This window comes from Anastrepha ludens, chromosome 5, assembly GCF_028408465.1.
Source record: "Anastrepha ludens isolate Willacy chromosome 5, idAnaLude1.1, whole genome shotgun sequence".
NCBI lineage: Eukaryota > Metazoa > Arthropoda > Insecta > Diptera > Tephritidae > Anastrepha > Anastrepha ludens.
The window spans coordinates 44,228,677-44,250,860 of record NC_071501.1 but is presented as its reverse complement, the minus strand read 5'-3'; the positions used below and the strand labels follow the sequence as shown (position 1 = coordinate 44,250,860).

Below are 22,184 nucleotides of genomic sequence, written 5' to 3'. Positions count from 1 at the left end.
AAGAAATTTTTTTTTAATACGAGGGCGGTGCAATGAGTACCTGTAACAGATGGCGTTCCTGAGGGAAGCTGGTATTACCATCGTGTGCTGCCATCTACCAAATGACGACAAAATAAATTTTTAGACTGGTTGATAGGTTAGTTAGGATTTGGCAGCTAATCGAGTAAGACGTGTTTCGTGATTTTCGCTAAGATGGCAAAAGAACAGCATTGTTCGGAAATTCGCTTTCTGTTTTTGGGTAGAAAAAAATGGGAGGAGATAAAAGCAAAGTTGGATGCTATCTATGGGGACGCTTCACCATCTATGACAACAATTAATTATTGGTTCAACGAATTTAAAAGTTGGCGAACATCCGTTTTTAATGAGGAGCGACAGAGACCCCAGACGTGGTTACCGAGGAAATTATTCAAAAAGTCTACGACAAATTATTCAAAAAGTGATCGACGAACGAAAGTGTGTGAAGTAACAGAATCCATAGGTGTGTCGACCGGAACGCCAATTAATATTTTACATGATAAGTTGGAGATGAAAAAATTGAATTTCTCCCTGTGAATCTGCTCCAAAGAAGGCGAAAACAGTCCCATTGGCCGGAAAGGTAATTGCGATGATTTTTTGGGATGCGAACGGCGTCATCCTCTTGGATTTTTTAGAAAAGAAAGAACGATCACTGGAAAATACTACAGTGAGTTATTGGACCGCTTTCACAAAAAATTGAAGTGCAAACTTCGAGAGAAAGATTCTGCGTAAGATTTTTGGACCTTTGCACGTTGGCAACGGCGAATATCGTAGACGATGGAACGATGAGCTGTATGAGCTTTACGACGACATAGACATAACGCAGCGAATAAAGATTCAGCGGCTTCGTTGGCTGGGTCATGTCGTCCGAATGGATACAAACGCTCCGGCTTTGAAAGTATTCGATGCTGTAGCAGCTGGTGGTAGTAGAGAAAGAGGAAGGCCTCCTCTGCGTTGGAAAGATCAGGTGGAGAAGGGCTTGGCTTCACTTGGTGTGTCCAATTGGCGCCGGTTAGCACGAGAAAGAAACGACTGGCGCGCTTTGTTAATCTCGGCCAAAATCGCGTAAGCGGTTATCGCGCCAATTAAGAAGAAGAGAACATGAAGAAATGGCTCGCAGGAAAACAAGAAAGTTCAAACGAGGAAGCCATCGCCGGGAAAGAGGCGTGCTTTGGGGAGTTCGACAAATCCTATTTTTTGGAGGGGTTAAAAACATGGCCGGAGCGTTGAGAGAAGTGTATCTTTCTAAAAGGAGACTATGTTGAAAAAAAACATTTTTAAATGGTGTCTTCATTTCTAACACGGATACTAATTGGACCCCCTCGTTAAACTTGGATTTATATGCCACTTTACGAAGCACATTAAGTTCATGTGAATTTAGTAGAAGATAAAGTTTAATTGGATAGTGGCACATTTTTAATAAAGCTCTATTCTGATAGCCCATTTATTATCCAAAATATGAATTTGTTCCAAAAAACTAGAAGCAAAACAGCATGCTTTCGTTTTCCACGATTGCCTAAACTAGCCCGACTGAACATCCCGACTGATGCAAATATTTTCACACACCCGGCAAATTTTGCTGTCGAGTAGGTGGTTAGCGAATGAAATGAACCAGAGGAAATAGCGAAGCACCTCAATTATGCTGACTAAATTTAAAATAGTCGAGGTACGTTAAATTAATCGCATATTAGACCAATATCAGAAGTACAAATTTATAGAATGATAGAAAATTTCCTTATCAAAGCAACAACAAAGTTATCGAGCAAGATTCGCTTACGAGCATAGTTACACCTAATAAAACTGGACTAACTCAATGTTTTACAAATAAATGCAATTTTAGGTAGGCTATTTAGACCAGTTGCTTCATCTATTTGCCGGTTGCTTGTTGGCAAAAAAAAAAGAGGCTTAGAATTATCGCCCGTGGCCGAAATTTCTACCAATCATAATTAGTTGTTTTTTATCAATAGATGCGTGACGATCATTCGGGAGTTCGTAGATTCGAACCTTCGGACATGAAACAGTAGAATTTTAGAAAGAAAGTTCCTGGATTCGGTGGTCGAATTCTGGCCGCTCATTTTGCACGTATTCACCCACTCGTCCAATCAGTCGCTGTTCAGACAGCAACGAAGTATCATCAACACAATCTCAGACGTAAGCAAATCAGCTGATTCAGTCAAATTCGCTGAGAGCCGAATAATGGTCTGCCAAATAGCACACCTCTTAAAATCGTTTCACCATGGCTATAACTCATTGCAGCCAAGTTAAGCAAATTTTCTCGCTAATTTCGCACGTATTCACACTTTCGTCCAATTAGTCGTCGTTCAAATAGCAACATGAGTGAAAACTGTGTGAATTTTTTTCGTATATCACCAACAAAATCTCAGTTGTTTTTTTAAAAAAGCCGCTGTGACGTAACCGGTGAAAGTCAGCCCGTAAGCTGATTCTTTCAAATTGGCCGAGGGCCGGTAACAGTCTGATAGTGGTCACACCATCTAAATTTGTTTCCCCATGGAGAACGTTAATATATATAGAGAAATCTTAATGGGATGAATTTTGAGCGCGACTCGTTTTGCTTAGATTACCACTGTCATCTTTTACCATAAATTAGCTGCAAGAGACGCAGCAGTTGATTAGTATTTATATTTAGTTACGAACAAATAATGTTAACGCTGAAGGCTGGCTACTGGTGCTTTTTAATATGCCCTTTAATAATATATTTAATTTATTCAATTTATATTTAATTTCGTTTTTTTTTCTTTTTTTTTAATTATTTCACATTTCGCTACTTATGCAATAAAATATAAAAATGTCATTAAAAATTCAGTAGTGGCTGTTAGAATCACTATTACAAAATATAATACTAAATATTGGCAAATAGTTCTAAAAGTATTTAATATTCCAATATTGACTATTTGCGAAAGGTCGTCAGTGATATTTTCAATCTTAGATTTACAATTTGTGTCATCATTGAGAAAACTTGGCTTATGGGCGGCTCTAGTGCAACCAGTGCGTTCGTTTTATGAATGAAAGTATCAGGTCAGTCCATAAGTTCTGCGTAGTTTACCCATAATTTCACTTTTGTACAATTTTTGCACACAAAAAATTATTCGCGGAATATTATATAACGGAACTATCTATATTTTCTTTGATATGTTGCGCATTCAACAAGTGAAAATGGAATCTTCGAACGCGTATAAGTGGCATATTTTGTATTGTTTTATAAAAGTGGTAAAAATGCAACAACTGCTGCTGCAGAAATATACACTGTTCACGAAGGGGATACCGTGAGTGTAAGGACATGCGCAAAGTGGTTTTCAAAATTCCGAAGTGTTAACTGCGACGTGAACGATGCCCCGCGCGCTGGTCGTCCTGAAGTCTTTAACTCCGATGCCTTGCTCGAACTCGTGGAAGCTGAACCAAATTTGACAGTCGATATGATAGCTCAGAGGTTAAATTCATCGCTGGGAAAATGGGGTCCGCATAGACTTTCCGTCGCCAACCCTCAGCAGAGAGTGAATGTGTGTTCTCAGCTGCTGCAACGGCTTGAAAATGAAAGTTTTTTGAACCGTATCGTTAATGGTGGTGACAAATGGGTCCTTTACAATAATCCTATTCGCAGACGCCAATGGTTAGATAAACATGAAACACCAGAACCGACTCCTAGAGATGATCTTCACCCCAAGAAGATTCTCCTCTCTATTTGATGGGATATGGCCGGTATTGTTCATTATGAACTTCTGGAACCAAACCAGATGATAACTGCTGATTATTATTCCCATCAGCTATCAAACCTGAATGCAGGACTTAAAAAAATCGACCGCCTTTAGTGAATAGACGCAAAGTTTTGTTTCACCACGACAACGCAAGACCTCATACCGGCAAGGCAAACATTAGGCAAGCTGAACGAGCTCGGATGGGAACTAATGCCGCATCCACCATACTCTCTGGATATTGCAATCTCATATGAGTAACAAGAACTACTCCTCAAAAGAAGCTATAAAAAGAGATATCAAAGCATCTTTTGGCTCCAAGGACAAACAATTTTTTGAGCAGGTAATTAAAAATTTGCCCAAACGTTGGGAAAATATTGTAAATAATGAAGGAAAATATATATTGATTAATAAATATTTTAAACATCTTTTTTATTAATTTTAAAACCGCCTTTAAAGAACGCACGAACTTGTGGACTGACCTGATACTTTGCTCCTAAAAATTTAAGTTGGAATTTATGAATGAATTTATTTTTGTTGTGCTATACAATATTTGAGATAAATGAGATTTTTTCTTTTGGTTTTGGCAGGTAGAAATTCGCTCATTTGGCTATTTTGGCTTTTGAATTATTGTTTATGCCATAGATATGATAATGCGATGCCTCGTGAAGTAGGTTGGTATGGTTGCCTCGGTACATAAATATGTAAAAACATATGAATTAAATATGCAATTGCAATTTTGCTTAAGGGGGGCCTCTTATCAGTCGGCTTCAATAAATCGCTTTTTTTTACTGCAATCGATAGACATATTATACAAGAATATGCCCTCAAATTTTTATAGCGGAATTCAAAGCGATGTCGGAGTTACAGGCCTTTGTACCGTCCCTCGTGTGAGTATACTGTCTACCTTCTGAAAGCTTTGAAACACGAAAGTTATCGTTTAAAAACGATCATCTATATAAAGATAATTCTAATGCGCAACTAATTACTTAACAAAATACAAAAAAAAATCATTTTTTAATGTTATTTAACACCTTTTTTGAAAAAAAGCGAAAAAAAGCACTTTTTTTCAATAATTAATTGTGTTTTCATTTTTTCATATTTTTGTACGAAAGTAGTCTATTATATGCGGGAGAGCCTTCTGAATAAGACAATATTTTTCTTTTGAGTTTCAGGTGAAAACTACGACCGCAATCTTACACGCCGTTTTACTAGCGCGCAACGAGAAGCCGTGCGAGATCCCTCACATGTCCGCCATTTTGATTTTTTATTTATGTTAAAAAATTGTTTATTACTCTTCAATCATGCCTTCAATAAATGCAAAAGATTATTCCTGTGTGTCGCTTTTTTCGCCTCGAAAAAAATTGAGAAAAAACACCTTTTTTTGAAGTCACCGATAAGAGGCTCCCCTTAGTAATCACATATATATTGTAGATGTAGGTTTCCTTTAATTTTTATATATATTTGTTTATTTTGTATATCAAAAATTTTATTTTAACTATATTAGAAAACTCATATTTACTCCCTGAAATGAAATGTGAATAAATAAAATTTCTATTTTTAAAGGAACACAGAAATAAATACGATTCAAATCCGTAGCAAAATGTCATCGGGCATTAACCAACTTGATTGCCTCCAGAAGCCGAACACTTTGCAGAACCCATATGCATACATACATACATATTGAGAATTCACTGCACTCAGCTCTGTTAAGAATTTCCCCGCTGTCGACCTGACTGTGGTTTCATGGCACCTAGAGACAATTTGAGCAATTCACACTTAACGAATGTGTTCTATATCCATATTCGCTAATACGAGTAGTAGGCCTCTTCTATTCCAAAGCTCCCAAGATATGTTTTTCGACCAATTACTTCATCTATTCGCCACTTGCTAACGCTTGGCGAAAGGAAGAGGCCTGGTGACAATAATCGTTAAATTTGACCGAGCTACCCATTAGCATAGCCCTGTTAAAATTTTTTCACTCTAAGCCATGGTTTATTCTTATATTTTCTTCTGAAGTTAATTCTTCAAAGTTAGTCTATCATTTGACGTAGAATAGTAACTAACAGTTTCAGCAATAACAGATATTTACATACATACAAACTTTCTCTCTTCCACATGAGATTTCAACTTTTATATGAGTAAGCAACAAAACTGGATACAAAAACGGAGAGTAAAACCTGCTTAGTGATATATTTCCAAAACGAAATATACATTCGGTTGCTCAGTGATACACAAAGGAAAAATAAATAACTGATACAAAAGCAAGAGCTAAATTTAGCACACCACACACCTTTTGTTATGTAAATTCCCACTTTCTCTTTTGTGCAAGTCGCCTCGCAATCTCCCTAAGTTGAAATAGTATCCCTAAATTAAATTATATTATCCAGCTGAATTCTATTATAAGATTTTTTTTTAATTTAACTTTTAACGAAAAATTCGTAGTCATGGAAATGCTCTTTTGAGACTGTAGATTCTCTATCATTGCTGCACGTTGCATAGAAATTGAGAAATTCAATAATATTTCATTCATTTCGGCTAAACAAAATCTTCAATTAGAGAAAAAATATCCACAATTTTTTTTCAAAAGTTTTATGGTACTTTGTTGGTATCGAATACATTTAAGTTTAGTCACAATAAAATACGAAACCATATAATTTATGGTTGAATTTCTATTGCGTTGACAAGAAAGTTATTTTGGTTTTCACAAATACTTTAATAGCTATAGATACGAGGGGTGCCTTTTATATGTCGGGATTAGAGAATAAAAACAAATTTTAATCATCGAAAATCAATTTATTGTTTTTCAAAATATTCTCCATGAGATCTATACACTTTTGCATGCGTTTGAACCAATTGTCGTAGCACTTTTGCCACTCTGAATGAGGTACCTCCAAAACATGCATTCTGACGACGATTCTTCAGGTGTCGAAAAACGTTGACCTCTCAGTTTGTTTTTTACGTACGGGAATAAAATGAAGTCATTCGGTGCCAAGTCAGGACTATGCGGCGGATGACCCATTAATTCGATGGTTTGGGTGCTCAAAAATGCATTTGTTTGAGCCGATGTGTGAGAGCTCGCATTGTCCTGGTGAAGAGTGATCCGTCTTTGGCGATTGGTTTTCCTAATTTCTTGGAAGACAACTGGAAAACAAATGGTTGTGTACCACTCAGAATTTACTGTTCTGCGTTGTTCTAGTGGTACGGTTGCGACATGTCCAGTTTTTTCGAAAAAACAGGCGACCATTTGCTTGGAAGTGCTTCATGCGGGAACAACTTTTGTTGGATTTGGCTCATCTTGAAACACCCATACAGTCGACTGCTATTTACTTTCGGACCCATACGCGTAAATCCATGATTCATCCCTGTCACGATGTCATAGACGTGTTTCGAAGTCCCGAGATCGTATTTTTTTAGCATTTCCTTCGACCAATCGGCACGAGCCTTTTTTTGAGCGATTGACAAATTGTGTGGGATCCAACGCGAACAAATTTTTTTGACAGTCAAATGTTTATGCAATTGAATGTATGCTGGTCCCACTAATGCCTAAGATTGTCTCAATCTCACGATAGGTAACATCACGATCTTGCAATATCAGTTCGCGCACAGCATCAATGGTTTTCGGAACAACAACTGATTTTGAACAACCTTCACGAAATTCGTCTTGGAGTGAACTACGACCACGAATGCATTCACCATACCATCGATAAACACTGGTCCTTGAAGGAGCTTCATCGCCAAAAAATGAATTCAGTTCATCCATGCAATGTTTCTGAGTTAATCCACGTCGAAAGTTGTAAAAAATAATCGCACGAAAATGTTCACGATTTAATTCCATTTTTGGACCGAGATGAATCTTTTAAGATACTGTAAACAACACAAATAGCGCTGGTATTTCAAAACGTTCTGAGTACGTAAAAGCCAAAAAATTTCAAACTTTGCGATACAGCTGTCAGTTGCCAGATTGCAACACCAGGGTTGCCAAATCCCGAAATATAAAAGGCACCCCTCGTATGTCCTAAAGTACTTCTGTCTTGTTGCCATTTGATACAAGTCACTTGTGGCTGCTTAAGGGGGGAGCCTGCTTTAGAGGCTTCAAAAAATCAATTTTTTTTGCATAAACGTCTTCCTAAGCTATCCAAGAATGCGTCCTCAAAATTTCAGAAGCGAATTCAAAATATTTTCGGAGTTACAAAAGAAATTGTGAGCAAGCGTCGAGCAGGCGTACGAGCGGCCGGATCGCTTGAAGTGCGATTTCTCGGTTTTTTTTATTTTTACGATTATTCTTAAATGGCGGGAAAGATAGGGAAAAAGTTAAACGTGCTATCGAAACGAGATAACATTGATTGTATTTGGAATTAAATTCTCTTCTAGTTGAACCTAAAATACCTTAAGAAATTCATGATTAACCCACTTTTTAAACAATCTAAAGTGAATTTGTTTTTCCAAAAAAATGATTTTTTTTAATTAGCGAAAAATTGTTGAATTTCTCTTTTTTTATTCAACTTTCTTGGTTTACCTAGAAGAAGAAAATCGATTTTTTGAAGCCTCTAAAGCAGGCTTCCCCCTTAAGAAGCAAAATTTCTTGTTAGCTATTTCGAATAACGGATGTTAAAGCGGGTAAGCTGTTGAGGGGCAACTCGAGATTTTTAGAGCCCATAATTCTCATATTCAGAAAATTCAAAATAAAAGTTAATTCCTCAAAAGTGATGTTATCGCCTGCGAAATACTCCCCATAAACTGCAACGCACCTCTGCCAGCTCTCGAAACATTCATGGAACTCTATTTTCGGCATAACCATCAGAGTCGTCTTTGATTTTTCCATTGCTTCCTTTCGGTAGTTAAAACTCGTTCCATGTAGTGGTTTTTCATTCGATCAAACAAAAAAAAAAAAAAAAAAAAAAAAAAAAAAAAACACGGAGGGAGCCATAATAGGTGAATTCAACGACTGTTGGTTGGTATTCGTTTCGTTTTTGGTCAAAAATTCACGGATAATGATGGCATTGCGCGACGGTGCGTTATAATGGTCCAAAATCCACGAGTTATTCCCACAAATCCTTTCTTTTTTGGCGAATTGCTTCACGTAAACGCCCTCTCTGACCTTCTTCCAAAAATTCTTGGTGTACAATACCGTTGCAATCCATAAAACCGTGAGCAGCGCTTTTTTGCCTGAAAATTATATGGTTTTTTGGGCCAGATTCATTCATTTTTGATCTCACTCGCCTGCTTTCTAGATTGAGTGTAGTACTCATAAACTCACGTTTCGTCTTCACTAAAGATGCGTTTGATGAATGTTTAATCTGATTCAGCCTTCGAAATCATGTCTTCCTCTATATCAACGCCGTCCATTTTTGCTAAGAAAAGTCAGGTCCTTTGAAACCAACATCGCAGCAAAACGGCGAAAATCAAAATCATTAACTACGATATCCTGAACGGATCCATAAGCTAAGTTCAAGTCCTATGCCACCTGCCTATTGGTTAATATTCGATTATTGATCAGTTTTTGATTCACTTTATTTATGTTTTAATCAGTTTCCGATGTCGACGGCCTGCCACCACTCACGTCTTTCTCGTTGGACTCACGGTGTCTTCTGAAGCGTTCATGCCACTCGTAAACGGCTGTCGGCTGTTTTCTAATGATACTCTAATCATTACCGCAACGGTTTCTCAACAATTTAAAAGTTTTCGCACCGTTGAATATTTTTTTAACGTGAAATTTAATACAAACTTTTTGCTGTAAAGTGAAACCCATTTTTAAATTGTAAAAAATCGAAAACACGCGCAGAGGTAGATTTACACAAGACGGTGGGACATCTACAAATGTCAAGCAATGGCGATACAGTTTTGGAATGTTAAAAGACAGCCCTCAAATCAGAGTGTCCTCTAGCGTTTTGGGAACTTTTTGATCAGAGTGGTTCTTGGTTATGCCATAAGTTCTGTTACAACTTAAAATAAGTGAAAGAAGTTTTAGATTTTATTACAATTTTGGTTTTTTGTTATTATTAAATTCTAAAACTTCTGTAAAACAAACAATATGTAAAATTATCGCCATTTAAATGGACTGCACGTGTAGTGTCCTTCGATATGGGCGACGTTGCTGCAAGAAGTGCTTGCTTGAGATTCTTAAAATTTCATTGGCGAGCTTTTTCCTTCCGACTCCGGCTATAGTCGAGAAGATTAAAATCTAGGCTGTCCGATGCTGAATCTTCAGCAGAAATAAGAGCTCGCTTATTCGGCCGTAACCACCATTGAGTTGGTTTGTTTGTGACGGTGCAGAGAATTGTTGAAATACTCAGTATGCTGCATCAAAAAGGGTTCCTGCTAAATTCTTAACCTCGGCTTCCAATTTATTCTCCCGGTACACCTTTCCGATTGTAACCTTGAGTGCATTTAGGTTAAACGAAGCTGGCAGCTGGAAGGAAAAAACTTATGGTCATGCCTGTCTATTAATGTGACAAACTCAGTTCAGACATTGAATAGGAATTTTGTCACTCGCATTCCATCTCGAAAATAATGAAGTAAAAGACTTTTCCTAAACAACTTTGACACTCCTGTCTACACAGATGGTTCAAAAATGGATTGTGGTGTTGGAAAGGACTTAAAATTGAAAAATCTGTGCATCTTCCTAATGCTTGCAAAGTCTTCTAGGCGGAAGTACTTGCAATTAGGGAAGCTCGTAGCCTACTAAACACAGATTTCTCTTTTAAGTGCAATATCGCTAATCTTTTGGATAGCCCAGCTACAATCCAGGCACTAGATGCCACTATAACAACCTATAAACTGGTGGAACAAAGCAGAAATAACCTTACCACCTTGAGTGTGAACGATAAAGTTACCTTAATCTGGCTCCCGGGACATCAGAAAATCGAAAAAGCGAACGAACTGGCAAAAGGTCCATCTGTCATGATTAACATTCTTGCAGCATCGGTATTCACACCACTCGGTGTAATCAAGAATGCAAGCTCCTCAGAATATCTACGAATCGCGGATTGTAGATGGAGGGATCAGACAACCTGGAGAGTCTGCAGGACGTTAAGGTCCCTCTACTACCACAAACAAACCTCAACATTAACAAATATGAGACGAAGGGATGCCTGCAGACTCACGGCAGTGATAATTGGCTTTTAGTACATGGCAGAGTAGGCAGCCAAAATGGGCATCCCTTACAATTATACTGTCACAGTTGTAATCAAACAGAGAAAAAATAAACTATCTTCCACTTTCTCTGTGAATGCCCTGCCCTAAGAGGAGCTCGAAAAGCTGACCCGCAAAGATGCAAACAACCTTATAAGCTTTCTAAAGTGCACAAACTGGATATAGTCGAGAATAAATCATCGTATAACTTGTTGGTAACGAGGATGTGACAACAAAATGGTACGGGTTTTTGGTGAATCACCACTTCAACCAACCAACCAACACTTTTCTGTGAGTCTGTATGCCTCTTTGGCAAAAATTCATACGCTTTTATGGGGAATGCTGCACCAAACCATAACAAATACCGAGAGGGGCAATCCTCTGATCCTTCGATGCCGTATTGTTTGCTTCTTGTATTGACCTTGCCATTTTATTTATTAAAAACTTATGAATAGTTTAGCATCTTTACTATATAGTATATGTTTACTTATTATCTTGTTAATGATTATTATTCTTTTTCTTGTTAAACATATTCAACATACTTTCAATTTGTATAATTTAATTTTTGTAACTCACCATACTGTAATTGCAACTCTGTTGTAAGAATGAGGAGTAAGCAATCGAAATAAGTGCTGGAAAAGTACCGTATTTGAGTGCTCTCGCACTTTTCAAATTGTTGCCTTGCAGTATATAGATTCGAGATTAACTTCCCTTTTCATTTTGGACAGCAGACCGTGCGGTCGATTCAAATATACTCAAGATAAAACACTTTCAATATGAAACAACTTGAATATTTGACTTTTTCTCTGCTTTTAACCCAATCCATGTTAAGCACTTGAAATTTTAGAGCAAGTTGAATTGAACTTAGTTTGCAATACAATATTTTTTTCAAAATTCTACTACTTTGAAAATCTTGTAACAGAACTTATGGCGCTACTAAGTGGTTTGCTTTTCATTATCTCCTGAATTGGGATTACTAAATTCTGTTCTTGGCTTCGATTTTTTACTCAAAGATAACCAAAAATCGATCGATTAACCGAAGTTTATAATGATTTAATTAAAGCCGAAACTTGACCAAATCTTCAAGTTAATATTGTTGTTGTAACCGCATAAAAATTACTCATACAGGATTTGATTGAAAAGTAATGAGCCTTATTTTTTTAAGCACTTTTTGGTTTATAGAACTAATATTCTTGAAAATAGGTCCCTTGAGCGTCAATACACCGCTGGTAGCGGTCCTTCCACTGCTGGAAGCATTTTTTAAACTCATCCGCCGGAATCGCGTTCAATTCGGCTGTCACAGTTTTTTGGATCGCCTCGATGGAGTCGAAACGCCTCCCCTTCAGCTTTCTTTTCAGGTGCAGAAACAAGAGGGAGGGTGTGGAAGCACCGGAACCCCCATCTTGGCCAATGCAGAGGTGCAGAGGAAGGCGGTGTGCGCCGGCACATTGTCGTGATGAAGGGTCCAATTGTTGACGAGATTTCCCGCACATTGCAATAAGTTAAATTTAACTCTTCACTGACCTCACGTAAACTAGCACGGCGGTCAATGTTCAAAAATTCACGAACCCGGTTCACATCTTCGTCTGTTTGCGTCGTCGAAGGCCTTCCAGATCGCTGTTCGTCTTCGACGTCCTCCCGGCCTTCCTTGAACGATTTGTGCCACCGTTTTACCTGGGCACTGGACAGAGATTGGTCCCCATAAGCCTCGTTTTGTTTAGCTTTACGCAAAATTTGATCGAGCAACGTTGCTCCAACGATCGCTGCATTTTCGCCACTGCAAAATCCTAACACACTTTTAAAACAACTTTCACGCGCGGAGCGATGTTGACTGCACCGCTGTTGCCAGCGAACTGGGACAAGTTTCTAGTGGAAGGGGAAGGTCCAACGATCATTTTCCCCGACCAGCCGATTCGGTTGCTCGCTTGGCAGACGCTCCGCGCGGGAAAGCTCTTTACTTTTCAATCAAACCCTGTATATGTAAGGATAATTCCGCTGGAGTGACAGTTCTTGGCCGCACCATGCGGGTCATTCCGTTAATTCAGAACCAACTGCCGTGTCAAGCTGATATCCGAGAGTTTGGTGAGAAATAAAGTGCTCTTGCACTATTGAACCAAAGTTCTTTTCTTGCACACCCCAATGTTGAAATCGCCACGCAAAGACATTTAGCCAGTTAAAATGTCTTGTTTTAAAATAAAATTCTCTTTTATTTCCATAAGTCATATAAACTCAAAATCGCTTTCTGGCCATATCAAATGCCGTTTTAGACACAGAAAAATTCTGAATTTAATCCACTTTAGCCAGTTTTTTACATCAGCTGCATATTTCAAACACGAACTTAAAGAGTCATGTTGCGCATGTTTTTAGTAAATTATTAACAAAAGCAAGCAGCAGCTTCTGAAACTCTCCGTGTAATGAATAAAACGGCTCCACACCTAAACATTCACTCCCCCATACAAACAAAAGTGCGTTTGCCAAGCATCTATAGGCAATATGTAAATAATTGATTTTGCACAACAACAACTCAACAAAGCTGGAAGCAATATAAAAGTGAAGAAAAGGTGAGCGTTAAGAAATTTGCTGATTCTGTTTGCGATGTTTCCAATCTACGTAACAAAGTTTCGGACAGATCCTGATTAAGAATACCTGATGCACAGCAGGCAGCCAACAGCTAGCATTAATAGAATTTTCAAGAAAGAAAAAAATAGAGTGGGTGAGGGCTACATACTCATACCTATACAAGTTACATATAAAAGTTACAGCTGAATAGAAGAAAAATGGTGTAAGAAATGTTTTAGATAAAGCGAAGGCTGTAGTGAGAGAAGTTAAATCTTTGGAACGACTTGGTTTGGGTGGAAAATTATGACAGACGTGCCTTCGGCAATTTTGTTCTACTTACATTTTACACGCAGCGGTAGTTGGTTGCTGACAGTTTCACCCTCATCGTTGATGGCGCTGCAAGCATAATTTCCTGCATAGTGTTTAGTAATTTTCTGCAGCACCAAACTCTGATTGGAGCGAATGACGCGTGCGGAGGTGTTGTGTTCGAGGTGAATATTCTTGAAAAACGAAAAATGAACAAATATTAATTTTAAAACGTTTATTCGATATGAATAATAATTATGCTAAGCTCTAAAGCCCATAGACATACATACATACACATACTATATATGAAAGTTAATACATAAGTAGCGCGTTTTATATTTTGTTTTCGAAAAGAAAGCGGTTTTATGTGTTGTAAGCAAGGAATGTGATCGTTCAGCTACCTACAAATGTAATCGAAAAGTAAGTTGAAATTTTAAGTAAAGAATACACGGGCTTATCGATTCGAGCAAATTTTATGAGCCTAAGTATCTAAACTCAGTGGCATGCCACGCAAGACAGTGAGAGAGCAGATGTCTGACAGAGTCTTCCTCCTCCTCATTCTTGCAGCTTCGGCAGTAGTCGAAATGAGGTACGTTAAGTTTCTGAGCATGTCGACCTAGGAGATAGTGGCCTGTCATCAAAGCAACTAACATAGGGACGTGTTTCTTTGACCGATTAAGTAGCACCTTTGAGCGCCCATTTTAGCCATTTTTGTAGCCTTGCGAGTACATGTCAGCCTATCAACTCATCTCTTGTTGATTGGAGTGACAATTCTACTTGTACTACGCAGTTTGTGACCGCAGTAAAGAATCGTAAGTAGTTTTTCCGACCAGATATATTGTCAACCCACTCACGTCTGGCTGGAACTCTAATACTCAATATGCTACTAAAATACGGTTCAAGAATAGCTCACAGGATTAGTTTGACCCAGACTGATTGATAAGGCAGAGTATCCAACACCTAAATCGCGAACTTGATTAGTTGCAGCAAGCCGAGCAGTAGTGTTAAATGCATTCTGTTTACCAACCAAGTCTGAGGGAGGTAAGAAGAAAAAGTATTCGAGCGTCAGAATGTGTGATCTGAAGACCGCCTCTATACGTTGAACATTCTGAAACCTGTTTCTAATCGTAGTCTTGTCGAGCGTCGTCCAACAGACTATTATCCCGTAAAGGAGGATAGGTCTTGAAACGGTCCTGTACAGCCAGTTAGTGTTCTTCGGAGAAAGACCCCACCTGCGGCCTATACCTTTTTTGTATGAAAATAAAGCAAGAGTAGATTCTCTTACTCTCTTTCAAGAAGTAATCTTGGATAAGAAGCTGACTTGGCAACATATGCTTCGCTGAAGGTGGATCGCTCATTGAGGATCTTTCAAAAATGTCGTAGAGCCTTTGGCAACACCTGAGGTCTGAAACCTGCTGTGGTCTGGTGGATATACACAGCACTTATCAGACCAATCATCACTTATGCAAACTGGAGGACGTTTGGTGGAGACGCACTATGGTTAAGTCCACACTTCGAGAACTATACAAACTGCAAAGGAGTGTATATTTATGGAATACGGGTGCCAGGAGTACAACCTTCGGCGATGCCCTAAAAACCAAGCTTGATTTGCTTCTTTTGGATCTTAAACCGATCGCTTTTCATTTTCTTTTTAAAAAAGATTAATGAAAAAACCTCGAAATGTTGATCGTTTCACCGGACTACTACCTTAAGATACAGCAGGAAGCAATAAATGCAATGTGTAGACTCCATAAATATGGTTCCTGGCACGAAAACGGAACTTCGTGACACAGAGAAATCTTTAAGATGCTATCTGAGCAGTATCGACTGTTTTTGGCACTTAAGGACGACCTTATACCATAGTTTCATTTGGAAGGAAATTTGATGTGAGGCGTCAGCAATGGAGCAATCCAGAGTGCATGGAAAGAGGTTTGACGTATATTTTACTTACCGATGGGTCCAAGAATGAATTTGGGTCTGGGGCCGGATGGTACTTAAACGATAGTAATAAGTATCGCTAGGGTATTGGAAGCATGGCAACTGTTTTCCAAACGGAAATTTTTGCATTCTGAAAGTAGCCGAATGGATATTCGCGAGCAGATGCAGCGGGAAACAGATTGGAGCTTTAGTGACCGTCAGGTTGCACTAAAGACTCTGGAAAATGCAAAGCAAACCTCAAGGATTGTTCAAGAATATTTGAAGGCCGAATAAGCCCATACCCATATAGGTTCCAGGACACTGCGGGGTTCAAGTCCGGTCTTGAACGCTGCAGAACTGCAAAGTGCTTTGTAACAAGTCCGAACAGAAAGTGGTCGGACTTTCTTCTAAAACTTGGAAAAAAAGACGTTCGGTTGATCGGCGATATTATTACAGGACATAATTCGTGGGATCAGCATATGACCACCATTGGAATCGTTGAGGACTCGATTTGCCTGTCTGGCATAGAGCATTTTCACTGTGTGTGTCTCACATTTGCTTGAGCAGGGCTACGAATTTTAGGTTCCGTTGTCATGAGAACAAATTATATTCGTCCTCTCAAACTAGAGGATATTTTCAGGTTTGCCAAAGAGTCTGCAGAATTCTCACAGATCTAACTACCTCTATTCCTCTATTCTATCCTATCTTTTTCTTTCTGTTATTTCCCTTCTTTCCTCCTTTACTATCTATCCTTTCACTTTCCAGAGCTATAAATACAATGGGCTTTTAGCCTGAGTGTTTTAGGAGTTACCAAATCTCTTGGTGTCTCTTGGCTCGACCTTTCAAATTTCAGCTTCCCTTACTCGGTCCTCTGCATTTATGTTCCAATTTAGTTTCTTGTCATGAATTAAACCTAAACATTTGGCGCTACCTCCTACTTTTATAACTTAAAAACAATCGTTTACTTTATGATGGCTTAAAATCCCTAAGCCTAATACCTTAAAAACTGCATACTCAAGCAGTAAATGTAGAAAAAATAGTTTATTCTTCCTTCGTGACGTATTTGAAATATTACCTTCGTAAATGTAAAATCAAAATAATATAACATTTCTTGGTATTTCTCGTTAAAAAACAAAACTTCTGATTACTTTTGTGACACTCCATATCTTCAATGGTATATGTAAGGCACATATACACGTACATACATACATGCGCCACATATTTATTCAAACAGATGGCTACGCTAGTTATCTATCTGCGTCTATGGGAATTTTTCATTTACTAAAAGTGCTTTCTGTGGCGGAATATTTACGGAAATTCCCGGTGGTTGGAGAATATTCCCGATTGCAGCAAACTAAGATACAGCGGCTTACCTGCACGCACACATACATATGCGACATCCGCACACTTGCAAAGTGTAGACAATCCCAAAGCGTAGTCTATGAAAGCAACGCAATCGTAGTGACTACTCAAGCTTTGCGATATTTTACGTAGATACAGTGTTGGAAAACAAAATAGAAGCATTCTTAGCGATAATTTCTTAATCAATTGTATTAAAGCTGTTATGCAATTTTATTCTTTTTAAATAGAAGAGATAGGAAGAGTTAAAGTTAACCGAATTTTATTGTAAGAACTGCTAGCTCGGTTAGATTAAGTTTTTGTGGTAGTCGACTTAGAGTAGCCAACTCAATTAAAGCATTTTATTTTTTCATGGAACCAGTTAGACTCTGTTAGCTAATAAGCATTAAAAAAACTTATAGATATGAATTTGTCAGAAAAGTGGGAAAATATGTTCGGGTTGAATGAAAAGAATGGAATGGAAAAATACTATAGAAAAATTAAATGGAAAGCAATTACCCACGAACACAAAGTAGGTTTTATCATAATTTGGGTTAGCTATTCGGACGAATACCGAAGCCCAATATTTTTGACAAAGGTCAAAAATTGCGCGGCTATTTACGTCACGGTATACGAAACGTTAGTGCCTCCATATTCAAAGGAGATACTGCCTCTAGGGTGAAAATTTATGTGAAGGTGGAACATTCGAAGCCAAGGAAGAGGATGTAAGTCCCTGAAAACTACAAACAAAGGGGAATTGAAAATCCTCGTATACCATTCAATAAAGTTTCCACGCTAAGTAATAGTTAAGTCAAAGCACCGAAGCAACGAACGAGTAATTAAAGAGAATAGCTGTGCAGCAAGATATTGAAATTACCTAATTTTTGTAAGAGCTAAAATAGAAATAACAGGCGCTTTGTTCTGATAACTTCGAGTTTACTTATTAAAAATAGTCTCCTCTGGCCTTGATACACTGTTTTGCGCGATATAGAAACTTTTCGAAAGAGTGTTTCACTTCATTGACCGGAATGTCCTTCAAAATGTCGGTACAAACCCTTTGGATGACCTCTACATACGCGAATCGTTTTCCCTACATGGCCAAATGAAATTTTCCGAATAGGTAGAAGTCACAGGGAACCATATCTGGCGAATACGGTGAGTGATTGATGGTCAAAATGCGATTTCTAGTTATAAAATCAGTCACAAGAATGGACCGATGAGATGGTGCCTTATCATGCAATAAGTGCCAGCTTCTTCCTTTGCGGTATTCAGGGCGAATTCGACGAATGCGGTGCAAAACGCTTCAAAACTCCAAGATAGAAAATTGCATTGACGGTTTGGGCCCATGGCATGAACTCCTTGTGGACAATTCCCTTGGAAACGTAAAAACAAATGAGCATCGACCTGATTTTTGACTTCTCCAAATGCGATTTCTTTTGGTGGTGGCTCCTCTGGGGCCTTCCATTCGCCACTTTGACGCTTAGTTTCAGGTTCTTGTTGGAAACGCCACGTTTCATCATCAGTCACAATGTTGTAAAAGAAGTTCTCGACTTTTCTCGCCTCTTTATTGAGGTCTTTCGAATGTTGAGTTCTAAGCAATTTTTGGCCCTCAGTTAACTAGTGCGGAATAGAACGTGCACAGACCTTTCGTGAGCCCAAATGATCAGTTAAAATGCAATAAAGCGATGTTTTGGAGATATCAATTCCGATTCCATAAATTTCAACGATGATTTCGGTTCATTTTTGATCAATTTACGAACAATTTGGATGGAGTCTTCGGTGATTACTGATATTAGGCGGCCTGTATGTTCATTGACATTTATGCCCTCACAACCATCTCTGAAAGAGACGTGTAAACCACTCATGAACTCTGGCACGCGGTAGACAATCATCGTCATAAACTTTTTTCATCAATTCAAATGTATCGGTAAACGTTTTACCGATTTTAGAACAAAATTTGATATTAGTTTTTTGCTCGAAACTCATTTTTCTACCGATGACACAAACATACTGACACTTTAGACGCAATAACTTCGCTTCCGCTGAACCGAATGTCTACAAGCTTTCACTAGAAGTCAGCGAGGGATGTAACTACCAATGCCCTAACTCATTAAAAAGATGGCGCCATTAAAAACATTTTTTTGACGCCAGTCTTGTTTATTTTGAACTTCACCTTGTATATAAAATTTCATACAGTTTAGTCCCGAAACTTCATTTTTAAAATAGCACCATTTTTTCAATAACTTTTTTCAGGCACATTTTAAAATAGTACCAAGTTTTATTATTTCTTCCAAAAATAGGATATGAGTTAGAGTTATTTATAAAACCTAATGAAATTGAAGTTGATGAAACATGCAAAATGGTACTAAACACTTGACGAAAGGCCCTTATTTTATTATTTTTCCCAACACTGTACGCACTTCACTCCTTATGCTTACAACACCTTATCATTCCATCAAGAACCAAACTGTGCTTTGACTGAGTTCTGCTCAGACCATTAAATGTTCTGTCTCTTAGCTACTGTCCCACTTCCGCAAATACACACACACATACACGTACATACACACATGCATTCCTATGCACCTGCAGTAGTTTAATTTGTGCGCTTCCATACAAATACATAGAGATGTACACACATACATATATGCACGCATACATACACATATATAATTGTATAAATATTTACCACATTCCCTTAACAAATTACTTACATTATGTAACCACAAGAGCTTCCGCCATTGAGGATTCGATTGTACGTGGCACTCAAAATATACATCGTCACCTTCTTTAATGTCGTCGGGAGTTAGAGTGGAACCCAGTCGTAGTGTTACCAGAGGTGGATCTATGTGAGAAATATTATAAGGAAGTAGATATTTAGAAATTGGAATGACAATAAAAATAAATACAACTACTAAAAATGATGAAAATCGATAATTCGGCACAACTATAATTATATACAATATATATATATAAACACCCGTTTTGGGTGTTTGGCCGAGCTAATCCTCCTATTTGAGATATTTGAGGCTTAGAAATGGAATATCCAGTAGGCAAGAATAAACATTTTCGACACCTTCTTTTCTTTGCTTTTCATTGAGGTCAAGGTGTATGGAGGAGAAGGTGTCATAGGCGACTCTACAACACGGAAATGGTTTGCAAAGTTCAAAAATGGCGACTTTGGCCTCGATGAAACGTCTCGCAGCGGAAGACCTTCTAAATTCGATGAAAAACGTTTCAAATCACTTTTGAAGGGGAACAGTCGCCAAACCAGTCACGAATTGGCGGAAAAAATAAGCTGCGATCATAAAACGATTCTCAATCATCCTCACTCAATGGGATCTACCGAAATATTGGGAGCCTGGGTACATGAGATCAACGAAACAACAAAGAATGGCGCCCCACACATATACGGAGAATGCTGCTGAAGTGACAGTCCGTGGCCGGATATAAATCCGCGTCGTTACGGTTACGTAGAACCGACTGTCGTGGGAACATACACGCGGATATAAACAGCGCTTTTTGTACCGAATCGTGACGGGAGATGAGAAGTGGGGCCTATACGAAGTGGGGCCTATACGAAGCAAGGAAGTAGTGGGTTGCTCCAGGAGATGCGCCAAAGCCTGTCAATCCGAAACTTCAACCAAAGAAGATCTTTATATCTGTTTGATGGGACTGGGATGCACCATTTCGCACTGCGAAATACTCGAAAAGTATGCCACGGTTAACGAGAAGCTCTACATTGCCCAGCTACACCGCGTGAATGAGGCTATTCGACTGAAAAGAGCCGATCGTCATGGTCAAACCATACTCCATCACGACAACGCCAGGTCCCGTGTTGCACAAGTCGCACTTCAACAGCTCGAACGGGAGGTCCTTTAGCATTCGCCGAATTTGCCGACTGATTACCATCTTTTCCGCTCCCTGTCAAACAATATGAAGTGCGTTACCTTTGTTAACAAAGAGTTCCTTAAAAACTAGCACAACAACTTCTTTGATATCAGACCAGCCGATTTTTGGCGGAACGGCATCAACAAATTTGCCGAGAGGTGGGAAGAAGTTGTAATCAGGAACAGCGAATGTATAATTTATTAGCTTATTGATATAAATATTGTTTTTGTTTAAGTAAAAGTCTTTGGTAAAAACGCTACGAACTTATTCTCCAACCTAATAATATACAGTTTGTTAAGGAAGTGTTTTGACATCTATTAATCTAGCAAAACTCAGGCATTTGCTAATGAAGAAATGCATTTTTGATGGTTTTCTTTCAATTTATTTAACAACTATAATTAATTCATAAGTAGAAAAAGAGTAACACAACAGTGAAAACCAAAAACAATGCTCACTTCAAAAACAGCTGTCAAGAAAGTCTTCGTACATTTGCAGTTAATAGCTTTGAGTTATATGTTTTAAAAACTCAAATATGAATCAATACTTTGCATGGCTACAACGAGCATCCAGAGCTCCTTGCAGTCTGCTTCTCACAAAATGAATACATTATTGAACTTCATAGTCCTGGGGTATCTTGTGCCATTCCTCGAAAATATCGTCTTTGAGCTCAGCTCATTTTAAGAGTTTTTTTGCAACTTTTTTTTTAAAAATGCCTACAACTTTTCTATTGGATTAATATCCTGATTTTGAGCTGGTGTATTCAATACTGTCTTGTTTTCGTTTTGATTGGCGGGATAACCGCTTAAGTAATTTTAGCCGAGTTTAACAAAGCGCGCCAGTCGTTTATTTCTCGTACTAACCGGCGCACCACACACCAAGTGAAACCAACTCCTTCTCCACCTGGTCTTTCCAACGCAGAGGAGGCCTTCTGCTTGCTCTGCTACCACCAGCTGGTATCGTATCCGTATCGAATTCTTTCAGAGTCGAAGGTTTTGTATCCAACACTTTACTCTAATTTAAAGGAAGTCACATTCTGACCATATCGACCTTATATGTTGGATCGTTGCACTGGTAGAATTTAAACTGTGGTATTTTGTCAACAACGAAGCCGAATTTGGTTGCACACATTATCAAATTATTTTGAAAAATATTCAAATATTGCTGTGCGTCCATCTTATCTACTATAAACACCAAATCACCCATTCCCTTGCTGGATATGCACCCCCACACTAGGACTGCAACTTTGCCTAAGTTCACTGTCGGTATTCCAGTGCTTTGAATGGCTGCCTTCGCACTGTGCCCACAGGATCCATCGTT

General features: G+C 38.4%; 1 protein-coding gene across 1 annotated transcript in view; it reads right to left on the bottom strand.

The window, feature by feature from the left end:
- Positions 1 to 22,184, bottom strand: part of LOC128864502 (neural cell adhesion molecule 1-A) — a 270,759-nt gene that overhangs the window by 56,803 nt on the left and 191,772 nt on the right. Inside the window, exons 10-11 of the mRNA XM_054104198.1 lie at positions 19,691 to 19,821; positions 13,759 to 13,918 (exon numbers count right to left, since the gene is read on the bottom strand). Of these exons, the coding sequence (XP_053960173.1) occupies positions 13,759 to 13,918; positions 19,691 to 19,821 (291 nt within the window). The remainder of the gene's footprint in view (positions 1 to 13,758; positions 13,919 to 19,690; positions 19,822 to 22,184) is intronic.